The 22,910-nt window shown below is 35.8% G+C and overlaps 2 protein-coding genes across 10 annotated transcripts; one reads left to right on the forward strand and one right to left on the reverse strand.

Moving 5' to 3' along the window:
* Positions 1-5,512: 5,512 nt before the first annotated feature.
* LOC141364167 (macrophage mannose receptor 1-like) lies at positions 5,513-8,557 on the reverse strand. Of its 2 annotated transcripts, XM_073868268.1 has the most exons (4): positions 8,284-8,557; positions 7,795-8,194; positions 6,289-6,584; positions 5,513-6,158 (listed from the first exon to the last, which is right to left on the reverse strand). In XM_073868268.1, exons 1-4 carry the CDS (start codon positions 8,336-8,338, stop codon positions 5,800-5,802), a joined length of 1,110 nt encoding a protein of 369 aa, XP_073724369.1. In that variant the 5' UTR covers positions 8,339-8,557; the 3' UTR covers positions 5,513-5,799. The 2 variants fall into 2 exon arrangements, with proteins under 2 accessions (XP_073724369.1, XP_073724370.1); XM_073868269.1 differs by lacking the exon at positions 6,289-6,584 and having other exon boundaries at positions 7,844-8,194.
* A 5,418-nt stretch (positions 8,558-13,975) lies between these two features.
* LOC129434105 (von Willebrand factor A domain-containing protein 5A) lies at positions 13,976-22,880 on the forward strand. Of its 8 annotated transcripts, none has more exons than XM_073868457.1 (23): positions 13,976-14,040; positions 14,357-14,406; positions 14,611-14,813; positions 14,918-15,140; positions 16,848-17,014; positions 17,115-17,229; positions 17,308-17,483; positions 17,578-17,666; positions 17,745-17,889; positions 18,328-18,407; positions 18,497-18,611; positions 18,705-18,863; positions 18,959-19,062; positions 19,138-19,355; positions 19,459-19,500; positions 19,793-19,828; positions 19,947-20,012; positions 20,913-20,954; positions 21,115-21,155; positions 21,296-21,380; positions 21,472-21,611; positions 21,690-21,813; positions 21,941-22,880. In XM_073868457.1, the coding sequence occupies exons 2-23, from the start codon at positions 14,364-14,366 to the stop codon at positions 22,018-22,020; spliced, it is 2,493 nt and encodes an 830-aa protein (XP_073724558.1). In that variant the 5' UTR covers positions 13,976-14,040; positions 14,357-14,363; the 3' UTR covers positions 22,021-22,880. The 8 variants fall into 8 exon arrangements, with proteins under 8 accessions (XP_073724558.1, XP_073724560.1, XP_073724561.1 ...); XM_073868459.1 differs by having other exon boundaries at positions 21,475-21,611; XM_073868460.1 differs by having other exon boundaries at positions 20,913-20,951.
* Positions 22,881-22,910: the final 30 nt, after the last annotated feature.

Below are 22,910 nucleotides of genomic sequence, written 5' to 3' on the forward strand. Positions count from 1 at the left end.
CCAGACAGCTGTCGGCTGTTCTCATCTCTGCTGAGAAAAGAATGGACCTTTTCTCGTCGTGCTGACTTTTCCTTCATATTCCCTATCCTTTTACTGGCCATTTTCACCCTACTCTGTTTCTTTGACCTTTGTAAATCCTTCCTTAACTTTTCTTTTTTTTTTGAGCTTGGGCTAGTTGTTTTTTCAGTTGGAAGAGCTGTTTTCTCAATTTTAAATTTAGCTTTTTCAGTCTTTTGCACCTGTTAGACAGCTTTTCTTTATTCTCTTTTGGGGTGGAAAACGGCAATGGTGGTTCTGGCTGAGACCGAGGCTGGTGAGTGGGTTCTGCAGGAGAGGGTCTTTCAATATTTTCCTCAAGAGGCTCTTCAAAGGAATCTGGTGTAAGATCCAGAACTGCCCTTATACGTTTAGCTTCTGCCCTGTGTTTTCTTTGATTTTCCCGCCATTGTTTTCGCCTCTTCTCAGCTGCAGCATCTGATACATTCCTGATTGACGGGTGATCAGGATTTGCAGCCAAGGCAGCTTGCTTTCTTCTCTGGTAGCTGAAATACAGATTCCATGTAATTATTGACATACAATTTTGACATAGATCTATATAAAACGTGTTATTCATTAAAAATACTTTCTGTTTGGCAACATAAATGACATGTTATCAGGATTGGTATTATGGGTGGAGAATCCCCTCAGTGGCCTCTCTTAACTTGTGGTATAGGTAGGGTGGAGTCTCTATCTAAAAACAGCAGTAAACTATTATTTTGTAGGGCTAGGCTTGGATACAAATTTCACGATTTGATTCAATTTCAAATCAATTTGATATTGATTAACATCAGCTGAAAACAGCATAGACTGTAAGATCGATTCTTGGGATTTACAAATCACTATTGTTTCTTCAAAATTAGAATTGATTAAAATCGAGAAATCTATCTTTTCTACCCAGCCCTATTATTTTTACATTGCACTCCTCAATACCTTTCTCGTCTCCTTGCTAAATGTGCTGCCCTAGCTACTGGGTCTGCATTTACTTTCTGCCGGTGCCTAGAAACTCTCTCTTTGTTTGTGGGCATCTAAAAGAAATCAGTACCAAAACAACAAAAATGCATTAAAACATTAATATTGATAAAGTTTGATATATTTTGTTTGTGCTGAACATCCTTCATTTATCTGAAATATAAAAACAATGCTAAAAATGTTATCTAAACAGTGACACTGTCATTCAGTGTTATGTATGACACTGTGGTGTAACAGACAATTTGCATTACACCGAATGACAAACATTACCCTGAATGACGGAAATTTTACTTAAGCTAATATTGCTAGCTAACAACTAGCCACCTATATCAAACAGTGAACTTGACCAGAAATGTTTATCATCATTATTCACAACATCTACTTATTTTTCAAAAAATCTAACAAAAAAGTGTTTTTTTTACATTTCACTGAATGACAGTCGTTTTTGTAACTCAAGATACCACACTATGAAAAGGTGAAATTATCAAATATTTAAGAGCAATAAACTTACCTTGCTGAATCACCACATGGTCTTCAGGTGGCCTTTTGATGATGTCACTGACTGCTTGATTACTATTGTTTGTTTATTTAATTTTAAAATGGCTTCCTGATCCCGTTACACTGAATGACCTCGGACAAACTGCATATTCGGGACAAAAGTCCCCTAGTTGTTTCAATATTTAACAAAAAAATAACACATAGTCCTATTAATATAAAACAGCCAACACTTATGTGAACATGCCAAGGAAGCAAATTTTTTTTTAACATGGTATTTTATACATTTATTAAAAAATGTATTAGTAAAATCATAGTCCGGACCATTACGCTGAATGACGATTTTACACTTTGGAGCATTATTTAAATCATATTTTGTCATTGTATTTTCACAAAAGTTATTTGAAACATGAAAGTAGACATTTTACTTGCATTTAATATGGTTTTATTTGTATGTAAAATCACTTTTGGAAATGATATTTGATGCGGACACCAAAATGGTGACGTCTCGTCTTTGACCCATATATATATATATATATATATATATATATATATATATATATATATATATATATATATATATATATATATATATATATATATATATATATATATATATATATATATATATAAAGAAAAGAAAATCGGTCCAAGAATAGAACCCTGGGGGACTCCATATACAAGAGATGCATAGAGCACACAAATTCTCCAAGACGTACAGAGAAAGGTATTTCACTCAGATAAGATCTAAACCATTGTAACGTGGCATCCTTAATACCAACACAATGCTCAAGGTGAGAGATCAGTATATTGTGATCTATGGTGTCAAATGCAGCAGTGACATCTAACAGCACAGCATAGTTACCTTCGACAGTGGCCAATAATAAATCATTATAAACTTTTAACAGGGCCGTTTCTGAAGTGATTTAAAATAAGATACATTTATTGCAAGCCACGCAGGTCTAGAAAGGACAGTAACTGATTAAAAACTACTTTTTCCAATATTTTGGAGAGACACGAGTTTTGAAATGGGTCTAAAAGTAAGAAGCAATAAATTCATGTTAGGTTTTTTAATCAGTGGTTCCACTATTGCTTGTTTAAAATGTAGGAGTACAAATCCATTAGTGAGACTACTATTTATAATAGGGGTTTCAAACCTCTTTTTCAGGAAAACTGGGAAATAATGTATGTGGGGCAAACAAGTGGAATTATTTTGTCAATTATGTCTTTTAAACAAGCAAGAGACAATGGCTCAAACTGATTAAAAACAAAAGAAGCACACTTTTGAATAAATATAGCTGAAGCATATGGAAATACAGGGAAGACTATAATTGGATTAAAGAATTTTTAATGGAAAGAAATACTGAAGTGAAGATAGGAAATTATATATCAAGTTATAGTGAGATTGAGGAATGGGACTCCTCAGGAAAGTGTAAATAGTCATTGCTTTTCATAACAATGATTAATGACATATTTGCATCAATAAAGCATATGCAAATCATTGTTCGCTGATCCTGGAGCACTAGGGGTCAGAGGAAGTAATATGAAATGCATAGTTAATAAAATGCAGTCAGGGATCATTCATGTAGAGAATTGGACTTATAAGTGGGGTTAAAATTCTCAGTGGAGAAAACAAAATACATAGTTAACTCCTGCATTGCCTTATGACCGACTCTTACATGAAGCGTCACGTTTCCAGCTGACGTCAGAGGTATTCAGGCCAATCACACCGTACAGATTAGCTGGCCAATCAGGGACACAGAGCTTTTCAAATTGATGAGTTTTCATACAAAATCTGTGTGTTTCAGGAAGAGAGTGAAATCTGGAGCTACAAAAGTGTATGGTATGTGGAGAGTGGGTGACTTACAAGCTTTTCAGCTTCTTGGTCATGCCTGGAGTTCACTCCAGACGAAATTAAGGCTATTTTAAAATGGAAACTATTCACTACTTGGTGTAGTGACAAACATTTAGATCCAAACTGCCCAGTGGTTTCAGTTCTGAAATTTTTATAAAACCGTTTTTTATCCTACTAACCGGTTTATCTACTATCAGCAGCGCCGCCGCTCCCATAACGCGCATCACACGTAGGGCACCAAGTGCTGAGGGGGCACCAAAAATAATAGCCTAATGAAAAAGAATATAATGCCGACATAATTTCATTAGCCTATACAAATATCATTAGGCACTTTTTAGCCATGTATATGTAACAAAAAAAGGGTAACAAGATAATGTAATTGCTTTAGTCTAGAAAGTATGCCCCCCTCGCCTTGGATGGTCTGCGCCAGTTGATCGCACGGTCGCCTGACGAAGTTTGACAGACAGTAGCCAACTTTTATGGAAATGGCCCCAAAAAGACAACAGGAGTCAGGATTTGAGAAAAGAAAGAACAAGAACCTGCGAGATGATGCCCGTGCATCACTTCCAGGTAATAATCATGGGAAAAGTGCATGTGCTGCTGTTAATCGTAATCTGCAATAATGCGCCTCGAACTTGCTGACATTAATGTTAACAAACTATGTTGTTATAACTTCGGTGCAAGCTAAATTGAGATTTTACTGTTACTCTTACCTATGCATTTTACATATAACTGACGCCAGCTAGCTGTTTATTTTTATGGTTTTGGTTATTTACAGGTATTGTTTATGTTTAATTTTGATGGGTAGATGTTGTTTTGTAAATAGGGTAGGCGCAATAAGCCGCGGCTTCAACCTACACCTGTTTGGTTACCATTTTTGTCTGTCTGTAATGAATTTTCTGTACATATATTTTGTTCTATGTTTAGTAACCGAATAAACAAACATTCATGTTTATTTTTGGTTTATGGTTTATTTTGACGTGACGTGGTTAATACTGTCTCAGTAACAGTTAACGTTAGCAGAGTTCCGACATGGGATCTGGAAGTAGTTTTGAAAGGGCTCTCTTAACATCTGTCACTGAGGTTAGCCTCTGAAGAGAGTTTGCTTCAGGCAAAATTAAGCCTATTTTACACCCAAGACCGGGTTATGTTCCCAAGGTTCCTATTGATGTGGCTAGGACATTGGTCTTTCAGGCTTTTCATCCTCCTCCTCATGAGGCGAATCAACAGATGCTACATCCTCTATGCCAGGCTCCCCCAAACCTTACCCTGGGGTGCCGGAGCACTATAGAGTTTAGGTCCAACCCTATAAATTGATTGTAGAGGCTATTTCTATAGCATAAGAGGTGTGCAATATAGCTTCACCTCTACGAATTAATGCACACTCGACTAAGAGTATGGCATCTGCTCTTGCCCCTTTGGCAGGGGCCTCCATGCAGAATCTTTGTGGTATGGCGGGTGATCTCCCCCACACTTTTTTATGAAGTATTATGATTTAGACCTCCCTTCTCTACCTGCATCTCAGGTCCTTACGTCTTAAGTTGTGTGTGACACCTTCACACTTACAGACAGTTACAATTAATTATGACATAGTGGGTATCTTGTTCCCCAAAATGTCATTAGCATGACACAGCGTTGAGATTCCCTTTGAAAGGGAACATCAGGGTTATGACTGTAACCCCGATTCCCTGAAATAGGGAACAAGACGCTGTGTCTCTTTGCTATAACTCCTTGTGTCTGTATCATTCGCTTCATTTTAACAGGAGCTGTTTGATCTACATTATCTTTCCTATGTATAGCCTCGCGTTGCGAAGTCACACATATGACATCATCCGCCGGCATCTATATATAGACCTAGTTTGACACGTTATTCATGAGCATCACGCTGCATAGCATTCCCCAAAATGTCAGTAGCATGACACAATATATTCTAAATATTATACTGCAAAACACTTGATCTAGACAAGAACCTAAATCAATAAACACAGAGATGTTTAAAGCACTCATATCTTTTGTTTGTATTTCAGATATGTGATTCTCTCATGTTATAAAATAAATTTAATTTAATTCGAATATGTGCTTATGAAATAATAGAAATAATAACATATCATTAAACAAAATCACACATGTAAGAAAACAAAGAAGAGATTTCTGATGAGTAAATATGACAAACTTTTGCTCTCTCTCAAATATAATTTACAAATTCATCTCAAACAATTCGGTAGTTACTAAAAGACAAAAGAAATTAAATTGTATCTGTATATGGATTACCACAGAAAGTTATTTACCACTGAAAAGTTTTCTCCCCAAAAATAGTATACATTACATATGTTTCAGACAATATGAGTTGTATTTAATCTATAATAAACCTTCAAATTCCTAAATTGCAACAAAAATAACTAATAGTTGTATATAACAGTAAGTGACAGTTTCATGTGATTTCATTTTTCAGATTTGATGCAGATGAAGTTGCGTAGTTCAGTTTGAGGAAGGCTGATCCAGCGCTGATCTCCTCCAGACTGAACTGCTCCAGATCTCACAGTGTCACAGCTCTTATCTGCTGTACTGTTTACCCAATTCTGATAGCAAACCATCTGTCCATTCATCCAGAACCAAACGCCCAAAGCACAGGAGTGACGTAACCCCAACCACACCTCTGGAGTAGAGGCCTTTTGAACCAATCCTGACACCCTGCGTTGAATCTTTTCTGAATCAACCGAAACCAAATCCACATGATTCTGTCTACAGTAACTCAGAGCATCAGACCAACTCAGATTCTGATTGATCAATACCAGCTTATCTGAACACACAATAAACCACAATGGCATCAGTCAAACACAAACATAAAAAGAAATACTGTGTATGAATCTGATTGAATTCTGATAATAAAGAAAGCTTTGACATGAAACAGAGTGATTTTTATTACTCACCTTCATGACACACAAAGGTCTGAGAGTTACTACAAAGCGCATCATTCCATTGACCCTGATTCATTTGGACTTCTGTACAATTTTTATCAGTACCAATACTGGGTTCACCAGACTTCCAGTATCTGAAGGTAAAGTTACTCTGATCTGACCACTCCCATGAGTCACTGAACAGACCGATCCAGACAGATATCTTACTGTTATTAATGATATCCTGAATCTGTTTACTCTCATTCTGGTTCCTCACACTCGCCAGATCAGTATGATGCTCTCTGCAGAAGATCTGAGCATCTCTCCAGGTTTTATTAGAAGTTTCATAGATGTATTCATTGATTGTCTCTGTTTAAGGAAGAAATAAAGAAAATAAATTATATTCAATCATTCTTACTACATTTAGAGTCAATCTTCAGACAGTCTTTATTATAAAAGTTATGAGCTACTGCTGTGTGTGTGTGTGTGTGTGTGTGTGTGTGTGTGTGTGTGTGTGTGCGCGCGCGTGCATGCGTGCGTGTGCGTTTCTTTGTCTTTCTGTCTCTGTTTGCATTTCTCTCAGTCAGTCAGTTTACAGTATGTGCTGAGTTTTTTAGACAAATGTTTTAAAAAAATACACCTGCTGTACTTTGGTTTTAAAGATTAAACTAACATTTTTAGCATTTGTTTAGTGGTAAAGGTCAGAGAATAAGCTGATCTTAAAGGAATAGTCTACTCATTTTCAATATTAAAATATGTTATTACCTTAACTAAGAATTGTTGATACATCCCGCTATCATCTGTGTGCGTGCACGTAAGCGCTGGAGCGCGCTGCGACGCTTCGATAGCATTTAGCTTAGCCCCATTCATTCAATGGTACCATTTAGAGATAAAGTTAGAAGTGACCAAACACATCAACGTTTTTCCTATTTAAGACGAGTAGTTATACGAGCAAGTTTGGTGGTACAAAATAAAACGTAGGGCTTTTCTAAGCGGATTTAAAAGAGGAATTATATTTTATGGCGTAATAGCACTTTTGGGAGTACTTCGACTCGCCTGAAAAGTCCGCTCCCCTTCTCCCTCTCATAATGGGAGAGGGAGGGTGTTACTGCGCCGAGTCGAAGTACTCCCAAAAGTGCTACCACGCCACAAAATGTAGATCCTCCTTTAAATCCGCTTAGAAAAGCGCTATGTTTTATTTTGTACCACCAAACTTGCTCGTATAACTACTCGTCTTAAATAGGAAAAACGTTGATGTGTTTGGTCACTTCTATCTTTATCTCTAAATGGTACCATTGAATGAATGGGGCTAAGCTAAATGCTATCGAAGCATCGCAGCGCGCTCCAGCGCTTACGTGCACGCACACAGATGATAGCGGGATGTATCAACAATTCTTAGTTAAGGTAATAACATATTTTAATATTGAAAATGAGACTATTCCTTTAATGCTTCTTAATCACACGTAGTTTGTTGAAGGTGACTCACATGCTATTTCTGTGTCTTTGCTGTCTGTTGTTGTCATGAAAGTTGACATATGATTTGTGTTTTGTTTAATGAAGGTTAGTTGTAATTTTAAGCTGCACTCACCATTGTAGCAAATGAACCCTTGGTTCCCATAGTTCAGATCACGCCATTTTCCATTTATCATATATGCACAATTACCATTAGCCCTAATGCTTGTTTCCCAGTTTGTATAGTTTACAGTATCACCCATAGACCACTTCCATTTATAAACACCTGTATTGGTCAGTCCAATCCAGACGCCAATATCCCTGCTGTTATTTACTTCACTCATTAGTTGTTTCATGTCATTCATGTTGTCGACTGTGGCCAGATCGGTGTAGTTTTTTCTGCAGTAACTCTGAGCTTCAGTCCAGTTCATACTTATATTTATATAGTGATAGCGTCGCTGAATGCATTCAGATAATGAACAGAGAGCTATGAAAGAGAGAAATTGGTTCTTTATTAAAACAGAGTCAAATCTTATTACATTTTAAACAAAATATAAACCAGAAACACGTACTTACCAATGAGAAGAAGACTGAAATATAGCGTTTGTGCCATTTCTAAAGGGTTAAACATACAAAAATCTGACTCTTCTGGATAAAATTACTCTTTTTTTATTACATGGATGTCTAATTGTACTTAATTCTAATTGGTCAGTTGATAACTTCCAAGTTTATTTATTCTCCAGTAACAACCACAAAATCTAAAAACAGAAGAAGTCGAAGTTCAAAATAGTTTTGCGCATGGTTTGTGATCTTTTGGACTTTATCCGGGAAATGAGCTGACAGTCTGTACCAGTTGTATGAGTGTGTGCTTGCACTGTATTTGTTGTTTTAATGTCTTGTTTTTGCAAGTTATTGTGGCTATTGCGTGCCCCCCCGTTGGAAGCCACATGCCCCCCTGTTAGTTATGGTCTGGCGCCGGCTCTGCTTTGAGCTAAATCAACAATTCCCTGAATTGGAATAGTGATAAACAATCATTTCCCTAATAAGGGTGGTGGATAAATATCAAAATTAATAATTGTAATTATTAATAAATGCATCATCATTTATCAAAATGATGATTGGTTGTTTTAAACAACACAATTTTAAAACCCCTAAATTCGCCACACTATCTACGTTTAAACATCCAAATCCTCGGTTCTGATTCTGCTAGACCTGTCTGCAGCCTTTGACACAGTCAACCAGATTCCACCCTATCATCGCTAGGGATCAGTGGTAGTACTCCTCTTTAATGGTTTAGATATTATCTCTCTGATAGATCCTTCAGGGTGTCATGGAGGGGCACGTTGTACACAGCCCACCAGAGGGTCACTGGGGTTCCTCAGGGATCAGTGCTTGGTCCACTTCTTTTCTCCATCTACACAACATCCTTAGGACCTATCATACTGGCTCATGGCTTCTCCTACCACTGCTATGCTGATGACACCCAGATCTTCTTCTCATTTCATCCAGACCACCATAGCAGCATGCATTACAGCCTGCTTAGCCGACGTCTCGGCTTGGATGAAGAAACACCACCTCTAATTGAACCTTACGAAAACTGAGCTGCTTGTATTTCCGGCAAAACCCTAGATAATGCATGGTCTGTCTATTTAAGTCAAACGTGTCACAGAAACCCTGAAAAGTGAAGCCAAAACGTCTCGATCGCCCCCCAGTGACTGGTGCCACTCTGATGTAAGTTCAAGTGTTTGTTTTTAAAATAAGTTGTTTATAGTTATTTAATGCTATAAAAAGGGTGATGTCACGTCATGATTGACAGCTGTGATATGCGCATTCTGCGCGAGCGAGGGCAGGGCCTTGCTTTCGCGGCTTTACTTCCTGCTCACTACTGTGCAGGACTGGTCCCGAAATCGCTACTGCACAGAATCAAGACCCAAGATGTCAGCACCATATCGGGACACGGCTTCACTTTTAACCAATGGAAGAGAGCGAACGGGCGTCATCCATCTTTTTTTACAGTCTATGATTCAAGTGGGCAACACAACCATCACTCATTCCAAAACTGCCAGAAACCTTGGCGTAATCTTTGACGGCCAACTGTCCTTTACTGATTACAATGCAAAGACAGCGCAATCATGTTGAGTTGCATTATACATTATCAGAAAGACATGGTAGTCTGATGGTAGACACATCTCTTCTTTCTTAACTAACTATAATTTAACTAACTCTCTTTCTCTCTCAACAGGTATAGTCTTGTTTTATTTGTGAAAACTTGTAACTCGGCATAAGCAACTCTTTTATTATTCACTTCCGATGACTCCCTCGCTTGATTGTTTCCTAATCTTTGTAAGTTGTTTTGGATAAAAGGGTCTGCTGAACGCCTAAATGTAAATGTATGTAAACTTAAATGCTCGGGATCATTGTAGAAGCGTTTGTGACACAGATACTACAAGTCATCTTAACTGGTATTAATGATATTTCTCATGCCAACATAAACAATATACCTTTAAAAAAAAATTAACCCAGTTTAGGAGTAGTAGAAGTTTAAAGTATTTTTAGCAATCACATTAAAACAGTGTCATGCCAAAAGTATAATTTAAATAGGAATGAGAATGTAAGTTGTTCTTACTTTTGATGTTGTTGGGTTTCTCTCCTGAATCTGCTGTGTCTCTGTCTGTATCTGCATATGTGATTATATGATATCTGCTCTTCAGCACATCACATTATTTGGTTATTTCCTTTGAAAGTTATTTTCATATTTTATTTCCTTCTTATTTGTGTGTAGATGTCCGGACGTCACGTAACCCATTTTGTTTACGCTATCATCAGTGTAAGGACAGGAGGAGCGAATAAGTGAATAGCACCAGCAGGAGTTTCATGGCAACACAGTTCACTGCACACTTTAATTCAAAAGATAGATGAAACATAACAGATCTCTATAATGCCTTTTAATGTGTATCGGCCCAGTTATTTTCCACATTTAAAACTTTCATTGTCATTACAGGGTTACAGTTAAACATAAAACTCGTATTCAACATGTTGAAATAGTACGATTTGTAAAGTATAAACAGTCTGGTTTAATTGTTCAATCAATATCAGCACTCAAGCGCTCTTTGCCTGCCAAAAGGGCGGATTTTAGGCTACGTGACGTCAGGAACTTGGTTTCGAGGATGTGTATGAAAACCAACACTTGCCTACCTGAGACTTTTTTTAAGCTTTACATGTAGGCTACTTTGTCTTTCCATAACTCTTAAAATTGAGCATGTCGATATATTTTTTCACAGGCACATTTACCAATTCCAAACCACTCAATACCACTCAAAATACCATTCATGTATATAATTAGCATTTTTTATGTAATATATTATTGTTAATAACTGAAAACACCTTATTTTCAGGTGTGCAAAATTATTAACCACATTTTCTTTTAGATGTAAAATGGGCCAAGAAGGTTTAACTCACACTGAAAATGCATTATTAAATGTCTATGAGAAAGAAGCAATGCTATGGAAATTGTAAAAATGAGGTGTGACCATTAGACAAGAAATGTTGATTGGGGCAACAGAGTCACAGAAAATTAGATTAAAAGAAAATGTTAACTGCAAAATTAAATTTAAAAGTGAAATAAGCTCAGGAGCAAAGCACTGTGTTAGCAGCTGAAAGGTCATGGGTTCGAATCCAGGGAACAAACTAATAAAAATAAAAAATTTTGCTAATAAAAAATGTAAATTGTTGGATAACAGCTTTCGGTCAAATGCGTCAATGTAAATATATGTAAATGTAAATGTCTCTGTACAAATCTAATCTATTCAGCATGGCTGCTGGAAGAAAGATATCATAGGACAGATGAGGAAGCTAAATTAACTTTGTTTCATCATAAATTTCGTCATTTTCTTTAATATAACGCATATGATATGTTATGGAAGGAAGGTTTGCTGATAAAGCTGGAGCATATGGCAATAACAGGAAGACTATAATTGGATTAAAGAATTCTTAATGGTAAGATATATTAAATAATATAAAAATCAATCACATCTTAAAGTGAAGATAGGGGATTATATATTAATTAGTAGTAAGATTAAGAATGGAAATGTGTAAATAGTCCATTGCTTTTCATTACTATATGATTAATTGCGTATTTGCATCAATAGATAAAAGCATATGCAAATCATTGTTTGTGGATGATGGAGCAGATGGGTCAGATGAAGGAATATGAAATGCACAGTTAATAAAAAATGCAGTCTCTTTCATGTAGAGAATTGGTCTTTTAATTGGGGTTTAAATTCTCAGTGGAAAAAAAAACAAAATACATTTTCTTTACAAATAAAAGAATGAAGATGGATTTAAAATTAAAGTTTTACAATAAAAAGCTGGAACAAGTTAAAATATTTTTTCCTATGTGGTTTGACACGAAATCTACATGGAATATACGGAATATTGGAAGATTTTAAATGTAATGAGATGTATTTCTGGGGCTGAAGGATTGGTATTAAAAACCATGAATACAGCAATAAGAGCAGTGCTACATTATGGACATATTGCATACAGATCAGCATCCAACTCACAATTGTATATTGAGGCAAAGTATGGCCAAATACACAAATCTGGACTTAAAGAGGCTGTAGGGAAAAGGATATCAGACCAAGTCTCAATGTTTACTGGAGAATTGTTAGCATATTTTCAAATTCAAGTTCGCCTTGCTGCGGCCTTGATGCTAAACAGTCAGAAACTACACAAATACATTAAATAATATTGCATCTATTGCATCAGACAAAAAATATGGTTAAATTTTTGTGGGTTGCATAGGGTGTCAGGAAATGAGGATGCAGACAAGCTACCAAAGCTGGTTGGTATAAGGGACGTATACAGTATGCATATAAAGTGTAGTAAAACAGAACTTCAAGGGATAGTTTGCCTAAAAACTACATGCATAGTTAGTTATTATAATAGTTATTTTTGTTTTGTAAAGTTTTAAATATTGATATTATTGTGTGTGTTCCAGACTATACAAGTTAATGGATGTTGTTCAAGTAAGATAAACACACAGTTACAGAGCTTTTTTATTTATAATTAAATTATTTGTTGTAATTGTATTTATTTGTTTACTTCTGTTGTTTCTTGATGTCTGAATGTGCTGGTAAGTTTATGACGATGTAGAGGTATGTGATGAAATCTAATTTGACAGTGCTTGCGAAGAATGGGACACACGTAAGCAAACACTGCGTTTACTGTCACCCCACCCTTTTGAGTGGGGGACTGAAAAGCTGATGTGCACCTTCAAATTAATATAACTCTGGCATTTTTCAACTCTAGAAGCCTAATCTTGGGCTTGTTCTAAAGAAGACAATGTAAGGTTTTTCACTGATGTTTCTGGAGGTGAAAATATTTAACAGAAAAAGTGTTATAGCAGTTTAAATTTATTTTAAGAATGAAAAATAATGCAACATATTCATTTGATAAATAAAATGATAAAAATGTAAATATTTCACAAAAGTAATAATGTAAACATGAGTCCATAAGTCTAATTTTAAGTTAAAATCACAAAAAAATGAGGTTTGTATAAACCTTTTAGTGGTTTTACCAACAACGGCCACTATGTGTCAACGGTTTGCTGCATACACTTGTCACAAATTAATACATTTGAAATATGAAATACATTCTTAGAGCTTTCCAATGATATATAGTTAAACTTATATTAAATTGTTTAAAGATGTTGTATACAAAGACTTACTGCATCACAGAAGTAGTTTTACTGTAAAGCAAGCTATCTGCTAGCACTCCTATTTATCTCAATGGAAATTAATATGAAAAATAATATGAAAATTAACTAATCTGATTTGAAAAGCTGCATGTAATATTATTTATTTATTATTACATAAATATTCTGTAAATGTTATCTTAACTATGTTAAATATTAGCCTACTGTAAATAAATTAAAATCAATGTGCCGGGCGATAATGATCCATGACGCAAAAAAATGTCTCATGTAACTGAAATAGTTTTTATTATTATCCTCCAGCTTGAGATAAATGTAAGAAATATACTGTAGATGTTTGACTGTTTCTATTTTATCTTAGTGCATTTATTTTAATATACCCACCACTGTGTGTAATATTAATAATTTATTGTATTTATTTGTTTTATGGTCGCTGGCTGCTACTTAAAAAGAAAATAGTATTTTGTGACCTTTAATTACTATGAGAAAGGCTTAGCTGTTACATATTAATTAGGCCGCGCTAGCATTGGTTACCATTCGTTGGTGGTCGACTGATAAATATTCAGTGAATCCTTCGCCATAGTAACGCATTCTCTTCGGATTTAAAAGGCGTTGTTCAGGTACAGTTCCGCTCTTCCACCTAAATACACATTAACATTTAAATCTTCCGGCTCGGATTAATACATTTTTATACAGTTGTTGGTGTTTGTCTCCAAAATTTTTATATTTACTGAACGTGATTGTTGTACTTTCGCTTTGACGAGAGCTGACTCATAGTTTCATTTTAAAATGTATATCTGTTCATCTTAATTAAATCTTTCTTATGTGCTATACATTAATACTGTTTTTAATAACGAGGTTTTAAAAACACAAACATCTTTAGACAGCATGTATGTTGTTCAGTAATCTGCAGTGAAGCTTTATTTCCTTGAACAGAGTCAGAATGACGAACTGCTGTGGTCTCGTGACTGAACAAAAACTGCCAGGTAAACTCACTAGACCTGTTTCCTGTCTTTTATTAAAGCGTTAACGTTTTATTTTACTGTTTATTTTACATACGTCTATCTGTCTCTACATATTTTACATTCATCTGTCTGTTTGTGTGTGTGCGCGCGCGTGTTTATATGCATTTAAATGTCGTTATGGTATATCTGGGCAGACAGATGTTGTGCTGATTCTTTACATGTCAGTTCCTCTGAAGAGCATCAGAGTTGAGGTGCAGGTGAAGGGTCATGTTGCCACAGTCACATCCACTCTACAGTATGTGAATGAGGAAGAGCGCCACCTGGAGGCCTTGTTTGTGTTTCCTCTGCCTGCTGATGCTGCTGTCTGTCACTTTAGTGCCAAGATCGGAGATCAGGAGATTGTGGCAGAGGTGCAAGAGAGACAAACTGTGAGTCCAAACACCTATGCACAAACCTACAGGAAATGATGCATTTAAGCAATTTGCATTTTTCCCTCATATTTACATTTTCTCTCCGTCTCACTGTGTTTCAGGCAAGGGATCAGTATGATGACGCTGTGAGTTCGGGTCAGCAGGCGTTTCTGTTGGAAGAGAGTGAAGAAAGTTCTGATGTGTTTAGACTAAGTGTTGGGTGTCTGTCACCGGGTCAGAACGCTGACATCACCATCACATACATCACTGAGCTCTCTGTACAGGCCGACCACTCGCTGCGCTTCTGTCTGCCTGCTGTACTCAACCCCAGATACACACCAGCAGGTGCTGCACTTTAACAGCTGTGGACATTTTACAGTAATACATAATATTTACTGTAATTTCACGTATTTACAGTAATGCACAAAATTATTGTAATACCACAAATTTACAGTAATTCACAATATTTACTGTAATACCATGCATTTACAGTAATGCACAAGATTATTGTAATACCACACATTTGCAGTAACCCACAAGATTTACAGTAATACCACACATTTACACTAACGCACAAGATTTACAATAATACCACACATTTACAGTAAAGCATAATATTATTATAATACCACACATTTACACTAACGCACAAGATTTACAGTAATACCATGCATTTACACTAACGCACAAGATTTACAGTAATACCACGCATTTACAGTAAAGCATAATATTATTGTAATACTACACATTTACACTAACACACAATAATTACAGTAATACACACATTTACAGTAATGCTCAAGATTTACAGTAATACCACATGTTTACAATAACACATAAGATTTACAGTAATACCATGCATTTACTGTAATTCACAAAATGTACTGTAATAGCATGCATTTACAATAATGCACAATATTTCCTGTAATACCACGTATTTACAGTAATGCACAATATTTACTGTAATACCATGCATTTACAGTAATGCACATTTTTTACTGTAATACCATGCATTTACAGTAATGCACAAGATTTACAATAATACCACACATTTACAGTAAAGCACAAGATTTACAGTAATACCACACATTTACACTAATGCACAATATTTACAGTAATACTACACATTTACAGTAATGCACAAGATTTACAGTAATACCACACATTTGCAGGAATGCACAAGATTTACAGTAATACCACAAATTTACAGTAAAGCACAAGATTATTGTAATGTCATGCATTTACACTAACGCACAAGATTTACAGTAATACCACACATTTACAGTAAAGCATAATATTATTGTAATACCACACATTTACACTAACGCACAATATTTACAGTAATACCACGCATTTACAGTAAAGCATAATATTATTGTAATACCACACGTTTACACTAACACACAATAATTACAGTAATACACACATTTACAGTAATGCTCAAGATTAACAGTAATACCACATGTTTACAATAACACATAAGATTCACAGTAATACCATGCATTTACTGTAATTCACAAAATTTACTGTAATAGCATGAATTTACAATAATGCACAATATTTTCTGTAATACCACGTATTTACAGTAATGCACAATTTTTACTGTAATACCATGCATTTACAGTGATGCACAATATTTACAATAATACCACACATTTACACTAACACACAATATTTACAGTAATACTACACGTTTACAGTAACGCACAAGATTTACAGTAATACCACACATTTGCAGTAACCCACAAGATTTACAGTAATACCACACATTTGCAGTAATGCACAAGATTTACAGTAATACCACAAATTTACACTAACGCACAAGATTATTGCAATGTCATGCATTTACACTAACACAAAAGATTTACAGTAATACCACGCATTTACAGTAGCACACAATATTTACAGTAATACCATGCATTTACACTAATGCACAAGATTTACAGTAATACCTCGCATTTAAACTAACGCACAAGATTTACAGTAATACCATGCATTTACACTAACGCACAAGACTACGTTTTTATACAACACTCTCTGTGTTGTCCGCAGGTTCAGATGCTGGAATAGTTTCAGAGATTTCTTCAGTGTGTGATGCTGTTCCCTACACTTTGACTCTTAGTGTTCATGTGAGCTCTTCAAACCCCATTTCCAAACTAGAGTCCAACTGTACTTTGGATCCTATTGAGTTCCTTAACTCTGATCACACTCAGGCAACGGTACTGTGGGCTTAATACAGTTTATATTTGTGTATTTATGGAGATATAGAAATCCTGTAATAATGTATGTGTTGGTTTGTGTTTGTTTGTGTGTGCATAGGTGAATCTGAGGTCTGGTCACAAGTTTGATAAAGATGTTGAGTTGTTTCTGTACTATCAGAATACCCATCAGCCCACTGCTATAGTGGAGGCAGGAGTGACCACTGCAAAACCAGGTAGAGACTACAGTACATCAACCTGATTTAAACTCTGTGTTAAACATTGTCAATCAATAAACTCTGTGTCTGTTTCAGGTTCTCTGATGAGTGACCCAGTGCTGATGATAAGTTTATACCCAGAATTCCCTGAGGAAGTGATGTCATCATTAGCAACTCAAGGCGAGTTTGTTTTTGTGATTGACAGATCAGGCAGTATGGACTGCATGATGCATCATGGGAAAGGAGCACAGATGCGTATAGAAAGTGCAAAGGTATGTAGTTTTTTTTTGTTCATAGAGATATTAAAGATTTGTAAAAGTAAATAATAAGGCTTTAAATTGTCTGTACATATCTGTCTGTCTGCAGGAAACTCTGCTGTTACTGTTGAAGAGTCTGCCTATGGGCTGTTACTTCAATATCTATGGATTTGGCTCTAATTTTGAGTCCTTCTTCCCGTTAGTGACTAGAATCAAAATATGTATTGTGTTATATTCTGTTCATATGAGAGGATTTTAATGTTTGTGTCATTGCAGTCAAAGTGTTGTGTACAATCAAGACACAATGGATCAAGCAATGAAGAAAGTCAATAATATGACAGCAGACATGGGCGGCACAGAGATTTTACAGCCTCTGGAACACATTTACAGTCAGCCCTGCTACCCTGAACACCCCAGACAGGTACAGCACCTCAAAATAAATATGTTCATACTGGAATCTAATCTAATACCACATATTTACAGTAATGCACAATATTTACTGTAATACCACGCATTTACAGTAATGCTCAAGATTTACAGTAATACCACACATTTACAGTAATGCTCAAGATTTACAGTTATACCACACATTTACAGTAATGCTCAAGATTTACAGTAATACCACATGTTTACAGTAACACACAAGATTTACAGTAATATCATGCATTTACTCTAATGCACAAAATTTACTGTAATAGCATGAACTTACAATAATGCACAATATTTAATGTAATACCACACATTTACAGTAATGCACAATATGTATATTTTTCAGACATGATTTTTCAGAATGTGTCAAGCTTTTCATTGTTTTGATGTTGAAGTGTAATGTGTAATGTACTGCTTTTTTTCTCTGCAGCTGTTTGTCTTCACTGATGGAGAGGTGGGGAACAATAAAGAGGTACTGGATCTTGTGAGACACCATGCTCACTCTCACAGGTGAGTCCAAATGTTTTTGTCTTGTCAGATTTCAACTTACTAGACTGTTAGCCAATGCCATTATTAATTTATCGTCATATTGTCTTCAGGTGTTTCTCATTTGGGATTGGTGAGGGTGCAAGTAGCGCCCTCATCACAGGAATGGCCAAAGAGGGATCCGGACACGCCCAGTTCATCACAGGCACAGACCGCATGCAACCCAAAGTAAACGGTCTATCAGTCTTAAAAGAGATAAATGTAAATGTAGAGAGATTGAATCTGTATGACATTGTTTTATTTCTCTATAAATGTTATCAGGTGATGGAGTCTCTCAGGTTTGCTCTTCAGCCTGCAGTGAACAAGATCTCAGTACAGTGGAAAGTACCAGATGGCATTACTGTGGACACGCTGTCTCCCCCTATCCATGCCATCTTTCAGGGTCAAAGGTCACTCATTTATGCCCAACTTAAAGGACAGGTAAGCATGTATTTATTACGGTTTGAGGTTTGTGATTTTTTCTTCTGTTCATGTGTTTGTAGAGCCGTTGTTTGCTTTTCATTTCTGTGTCGTAGAGTTCAGAAAGCTCTGAAGGATCAGTCATAGTTCAATACAACCTGAAAGATCAACCCGTGACAAACCAGCTTCAATTCTGCCTTAAACCAACCGAGGACACTGGGTAACATAAACAAAGCACTGATTCAGACTCCAGAGTCAGATTCCTAAATCACAGTTTTGATCTGTGTTTCTGTAGGTTGTCCATCCACCGGCTGGCGGCCCGATCTCTGATCCGCGGTCTGGAGCAAGAGGAGAGGACAGAAGGTGTAGATGTGGAGGATATCAAGAGGAGGATGGTGGAGATCAGTGTTGAAGCAGGAGTGAACAGTGTTCATACAGCCTTCATTGCCATTAATAAAGACAACCGAGAGGCTGTGAAAGGACCTCTGATCCAGAGAAGAGTACCAACACAAGGTTAGTCATCTCACTGTTTGTGTGCGTGTGTGATTTCTGTGTGTTTTGTTAAATTTGTGGTTTTAAAATAGGTTTTACTGTCACTGTAAATTCAACGTTTTAGGAGAATATCTGCAAAGTTGTTCCTTGGTTGCAAATTCATGGGGTAAGACAAACAATTCTTATTACAAAACCCATATTTCTGTTGCTTTACAAACTATGTTTTTCTTATCATTTTAGATGTGGCTTAATAAGCAGATGTGTAGTCTATTAAAGTTTGTACACCACAGACTAAATGTACATATATGACCTTGATATCATCTAGAGGCACATGTAATGAAACATGACATTTATAAAGATAATTGTGCCTACAGTACACACAGTATGTATTTTTTGTTGTAGTAGCCTATTCAGTTTGTATACATTGGTGTATGCTGGTTACCGTGTTTGTGTTTCAGTGCTTTCAAGTTCCACGATGGCTTTTGATTGTTCAAGTAAGAGAAACACACAGTTACTGTACAGAGCGTTTCCGTTTATGATGAAACGCTTTTGTTGTAATTGTATTTATTTGTTTACTTCTGTTGTTTTTTAATGTCTGAATGCACTTGTAAGACTATGACTGTCTCACTGAATGTGATGGTATCCAATCTGACGGTGCTTGGGAAGAACGGGACTCATGTAAGCAAATGTTGAGTCATTAAACTATATAATATGTAAAATATGATATTTTAATATAATATTTACATTTAAATATATAATACATTAATTATAGATCTGTAATTGAATGATTCATTGTATTTAATTGTAATCAAAATATTTTGTAACTTGCTCAATACACTATAACACGGGTAGGTTTATGTATTGTTGAGGTGATATGATTTTGAAGGAATATGGTCAATATTTTGAGTTTTTCTAAATTAATAGGTGTGTTATTGCTATATGATACACAAATGAGTTAAGCTGCATACCAATGTACATCTGTAGTAGGGCACCATGGATTCAAACATAAAGGGGACATATCATGAAAATCAGATTTTTCCATGTTTAAGTGCTATAATTGGGTCCCCAGTGCTTATATGAACCTAGAAAATGTAAAAAAAGATCAACCCAGTAACTTAGTTTTATAAAACCATTCTCTGCAAGCATGTGTAAAAATAGGTAATTGAAATTTGGCTCCCCTTGTGATGTCAGAAGGAGATAATACCGCCCCTTAATCTGCACTACCCAACCAGAGCACTGACATTTAGTGCAGAGATAAACTCCTTTGTGTTTTAAAGGATACCAAAAAATGGCACACTTTTGCTCACACCTACAAAGTGTCAATTTTAACATAAATTATCTATATGGTATATTATGATATAAAACTTCACATACATACTCCGGGGACACCAAAGATTTGTTTTAAATCTTAAAAAGTCTTGTGAAATGTCACCTTTAAATGGATTAAAAATTCAGTAGCATCACAAAATGAAATGCAACAATTTCCCTTGTTTGTGATTTAATGTCATGCACTAGAAATTTGTATGTTTTGTATAAAATATGTATACATTTGGTTCATCAAGATTTTTTTTTTTTTAGCGGTGTGTGCATCTCGTCCTGCTGCCGTGGATTTAAAATGTAGTAAGAACTGTCTGCTTTAAAATCATGCACTAAATTTACTGTGTGTGTGCGTGCGTGCGTGTGTGTGTGTGTATTGTACATTAGATGATATGTATTGTACAGTAGATGTTTGGACATTTGGTAGTTTTACATCTAACTGAGACATAAATTCTTCTTTTAGGCCTGAAAAAGTCTGTACGAAAACAAAACACTGGAATTATGACAAGTAAGATGACTAATTCTCACTTAAAGTGCAAGTTGTGTTTATTTTCTTTTATGTTTGATATGCATGCTTTTCATTACAAAATCTGTGTCAAACTCCTCCTGGTTAGATAATAATGTAATAATGGCTGTTTTCATTTACAAAGGTCAAAAATTTATTTCGCCGTAATTCTAAACACAAGGCTGCACAACCTGAACAAGCAAGATTTCAATGCGAACAAGAGGGTACTGTACACACACGGAACTCAAACATGCACAATATCAGTCAGTAAAGCTGATTTATTTACGTATATGTATGTGTTTTGTGTGTGTTCAGCAGAATCTGATCTCCAGGAGGATCTTTTACTTCAGCTGATTTCTCTTCAAAAGGCTTCAGGCTGCTGGGAACTGAACTCTGCTCTGGCCCAAGTGTTTGAAAAGACTGAAGAAGAGCTGACCAATAAGAAACCAGCACAGGTGTGACATATAATTCAACATTATCAAATAATGAAACTTAAGTGCTGGTGTAATAAATGCATGTGTATTTGTGTACAGGTGGATGAGTCAGTGTGGGCCACTCTGCTGTCTCTCATCTGGTTATACGGCTATAAAACAGACCAACAGACTGAGTGGCAGTTTGTGGCCATGAAGGCAGCGTCGTGGATCAGCTCTCAAAACGGTAAGATATCAAAATGGGAAAGAGACGTTTGGTCAAGTATTTTCAAGTATTAAACTAAAGTGATGTGTGTGTGTGTGTGTGTGTGTGTGTGTGTGTGTGTGTGTGTGTTTGTGTGTGTGTGTTTCAGTGGTCAGTCTGTCTCAGTGTGTGTGTGATGGTAATGACCTACTGGGATGTCAAGTGAAAGAAGAGATTTTGGGAATCTGAAGACTTCAATGTTTTTACTTCATCCACTATGAAAACACTAAAAACTTTTACTGTTTCTGTGCTTGATATACAGTGTTTCTGTAGCTTAATAGGTAGCATTACATATGGAGCGCAAAGGGTGATATTCAAGCATGCAAAGAAACCTGCAAAATCAGCTAAACCTAAAGTGTTTTTTTTTTTTTGCAAATTGTTAAATTACACACACAAGAAAAAGTGAATGACCATTCAAACCTTGCACTAAACTTAAGTAAGAAAAGTGATTTAAAGATCAATAATTATTATTGCTTAATAAATAACAAAATGAGTTTCTGAGTAATATACTTTTTTTAGCATTTATTTATTTGTTATGAATTTATGACTACGAAAAATAACCATGGTTTTATTGTGGTAAAAGTTTAGTAACCATGTTTTTTTGGTGGATTGATTACTATCAGCAAAACTATGGTTTTACTACACTAACCATGGCGTAACTATGGTTTTTGAAAACCATGGTTGTCAAAACCATTGTTAATTTCTGGTTACCATGGTTTTACTAACCATGTTTTTTTTTACTGTAGTAAAACCATGGTTAATTTTCGTAAGGGAGGGCTTATCCTGGTCCCAGACTAAAATGCTTGTTTGAGCTGCCTTCATTTAAAAACATCTTATAGACGGTTTCATCGGACGCATGTCCGCTGATGCGATACACGTCTGGATCCGAACTTTACTTCTGGTTTTCGTTTTTTTTAATGATCTGACTAGTTGCTAAACTGATCTCTTGAACAAATGCCTCATCGAAAAAAAATAATATTTTGGTTTCCTAGGTAATCTATGTGTTGTTGTTTTTTTGCTTGTTATATAAATAAACTATGTTTAAAGAACTTTGTTGTTATTTATTCTTAGCGTGACAT

Source organism: Misgurnus anguillicaudatus, chromosome 6 (genome assembly GCF_027580225.2).
Source record: "Misgurnus anguillicaudatus chromosome 6, ASM2758022v2, whole genome shotgun sequence".
NCBI classification, from domain to species: Eukaryota; Metazoa; Chordata; class Actinopteri; order Cypriniformes; family Cobitidae; genus Misgurnus; species Misgurnus anguillicaudatus.

Bases quoted from the DNA above. Each gene is read 5' to 3' on its own strand.
- LOC129434105 (XM_073868457.1), top strand. From the start codon at position 14,364: ATGACGAACTGCTGTGGTCTCGTGACTGAACAAAAACTGCCAG. The intron at 19,501-19,792 runs GTAAGACAAACA...TTTGTGTTTCAG, and splicing joins CTTGGTTGCAAATTCATGGG to TGCTTTCAAGTTCCACGATG. The intron at 20,955-21,114 runs GTAAGAACTGTC...TTCTTCTTTTAG, and splicing joins TGCCGTGGATTTAAAATGTA to GCCTGAAAAAGTCTGTACGA.
- LOC141364167 (XM_073868268.1), bottom strand. From the start codon at position 8,338: ATGTTTAACCCTTTAGAAATGGCACAAACGCTATATTTCAGTCTTCTT. The intron at 6,585-7,794 runs TCATATGTCAAC...TTCTAATAAAAC, and splicing joins TTCATTAAACAAAACACAAA to CTGGAGAGATGCTCAGATCT. The intron at 6,159-6,288 runs GTGAGTAATAAA...TTGTGTGTTCAG, and splicing joins GACCTTTGTGTGTCATGAAG to ATAAGCTGGTATTGATCAAT.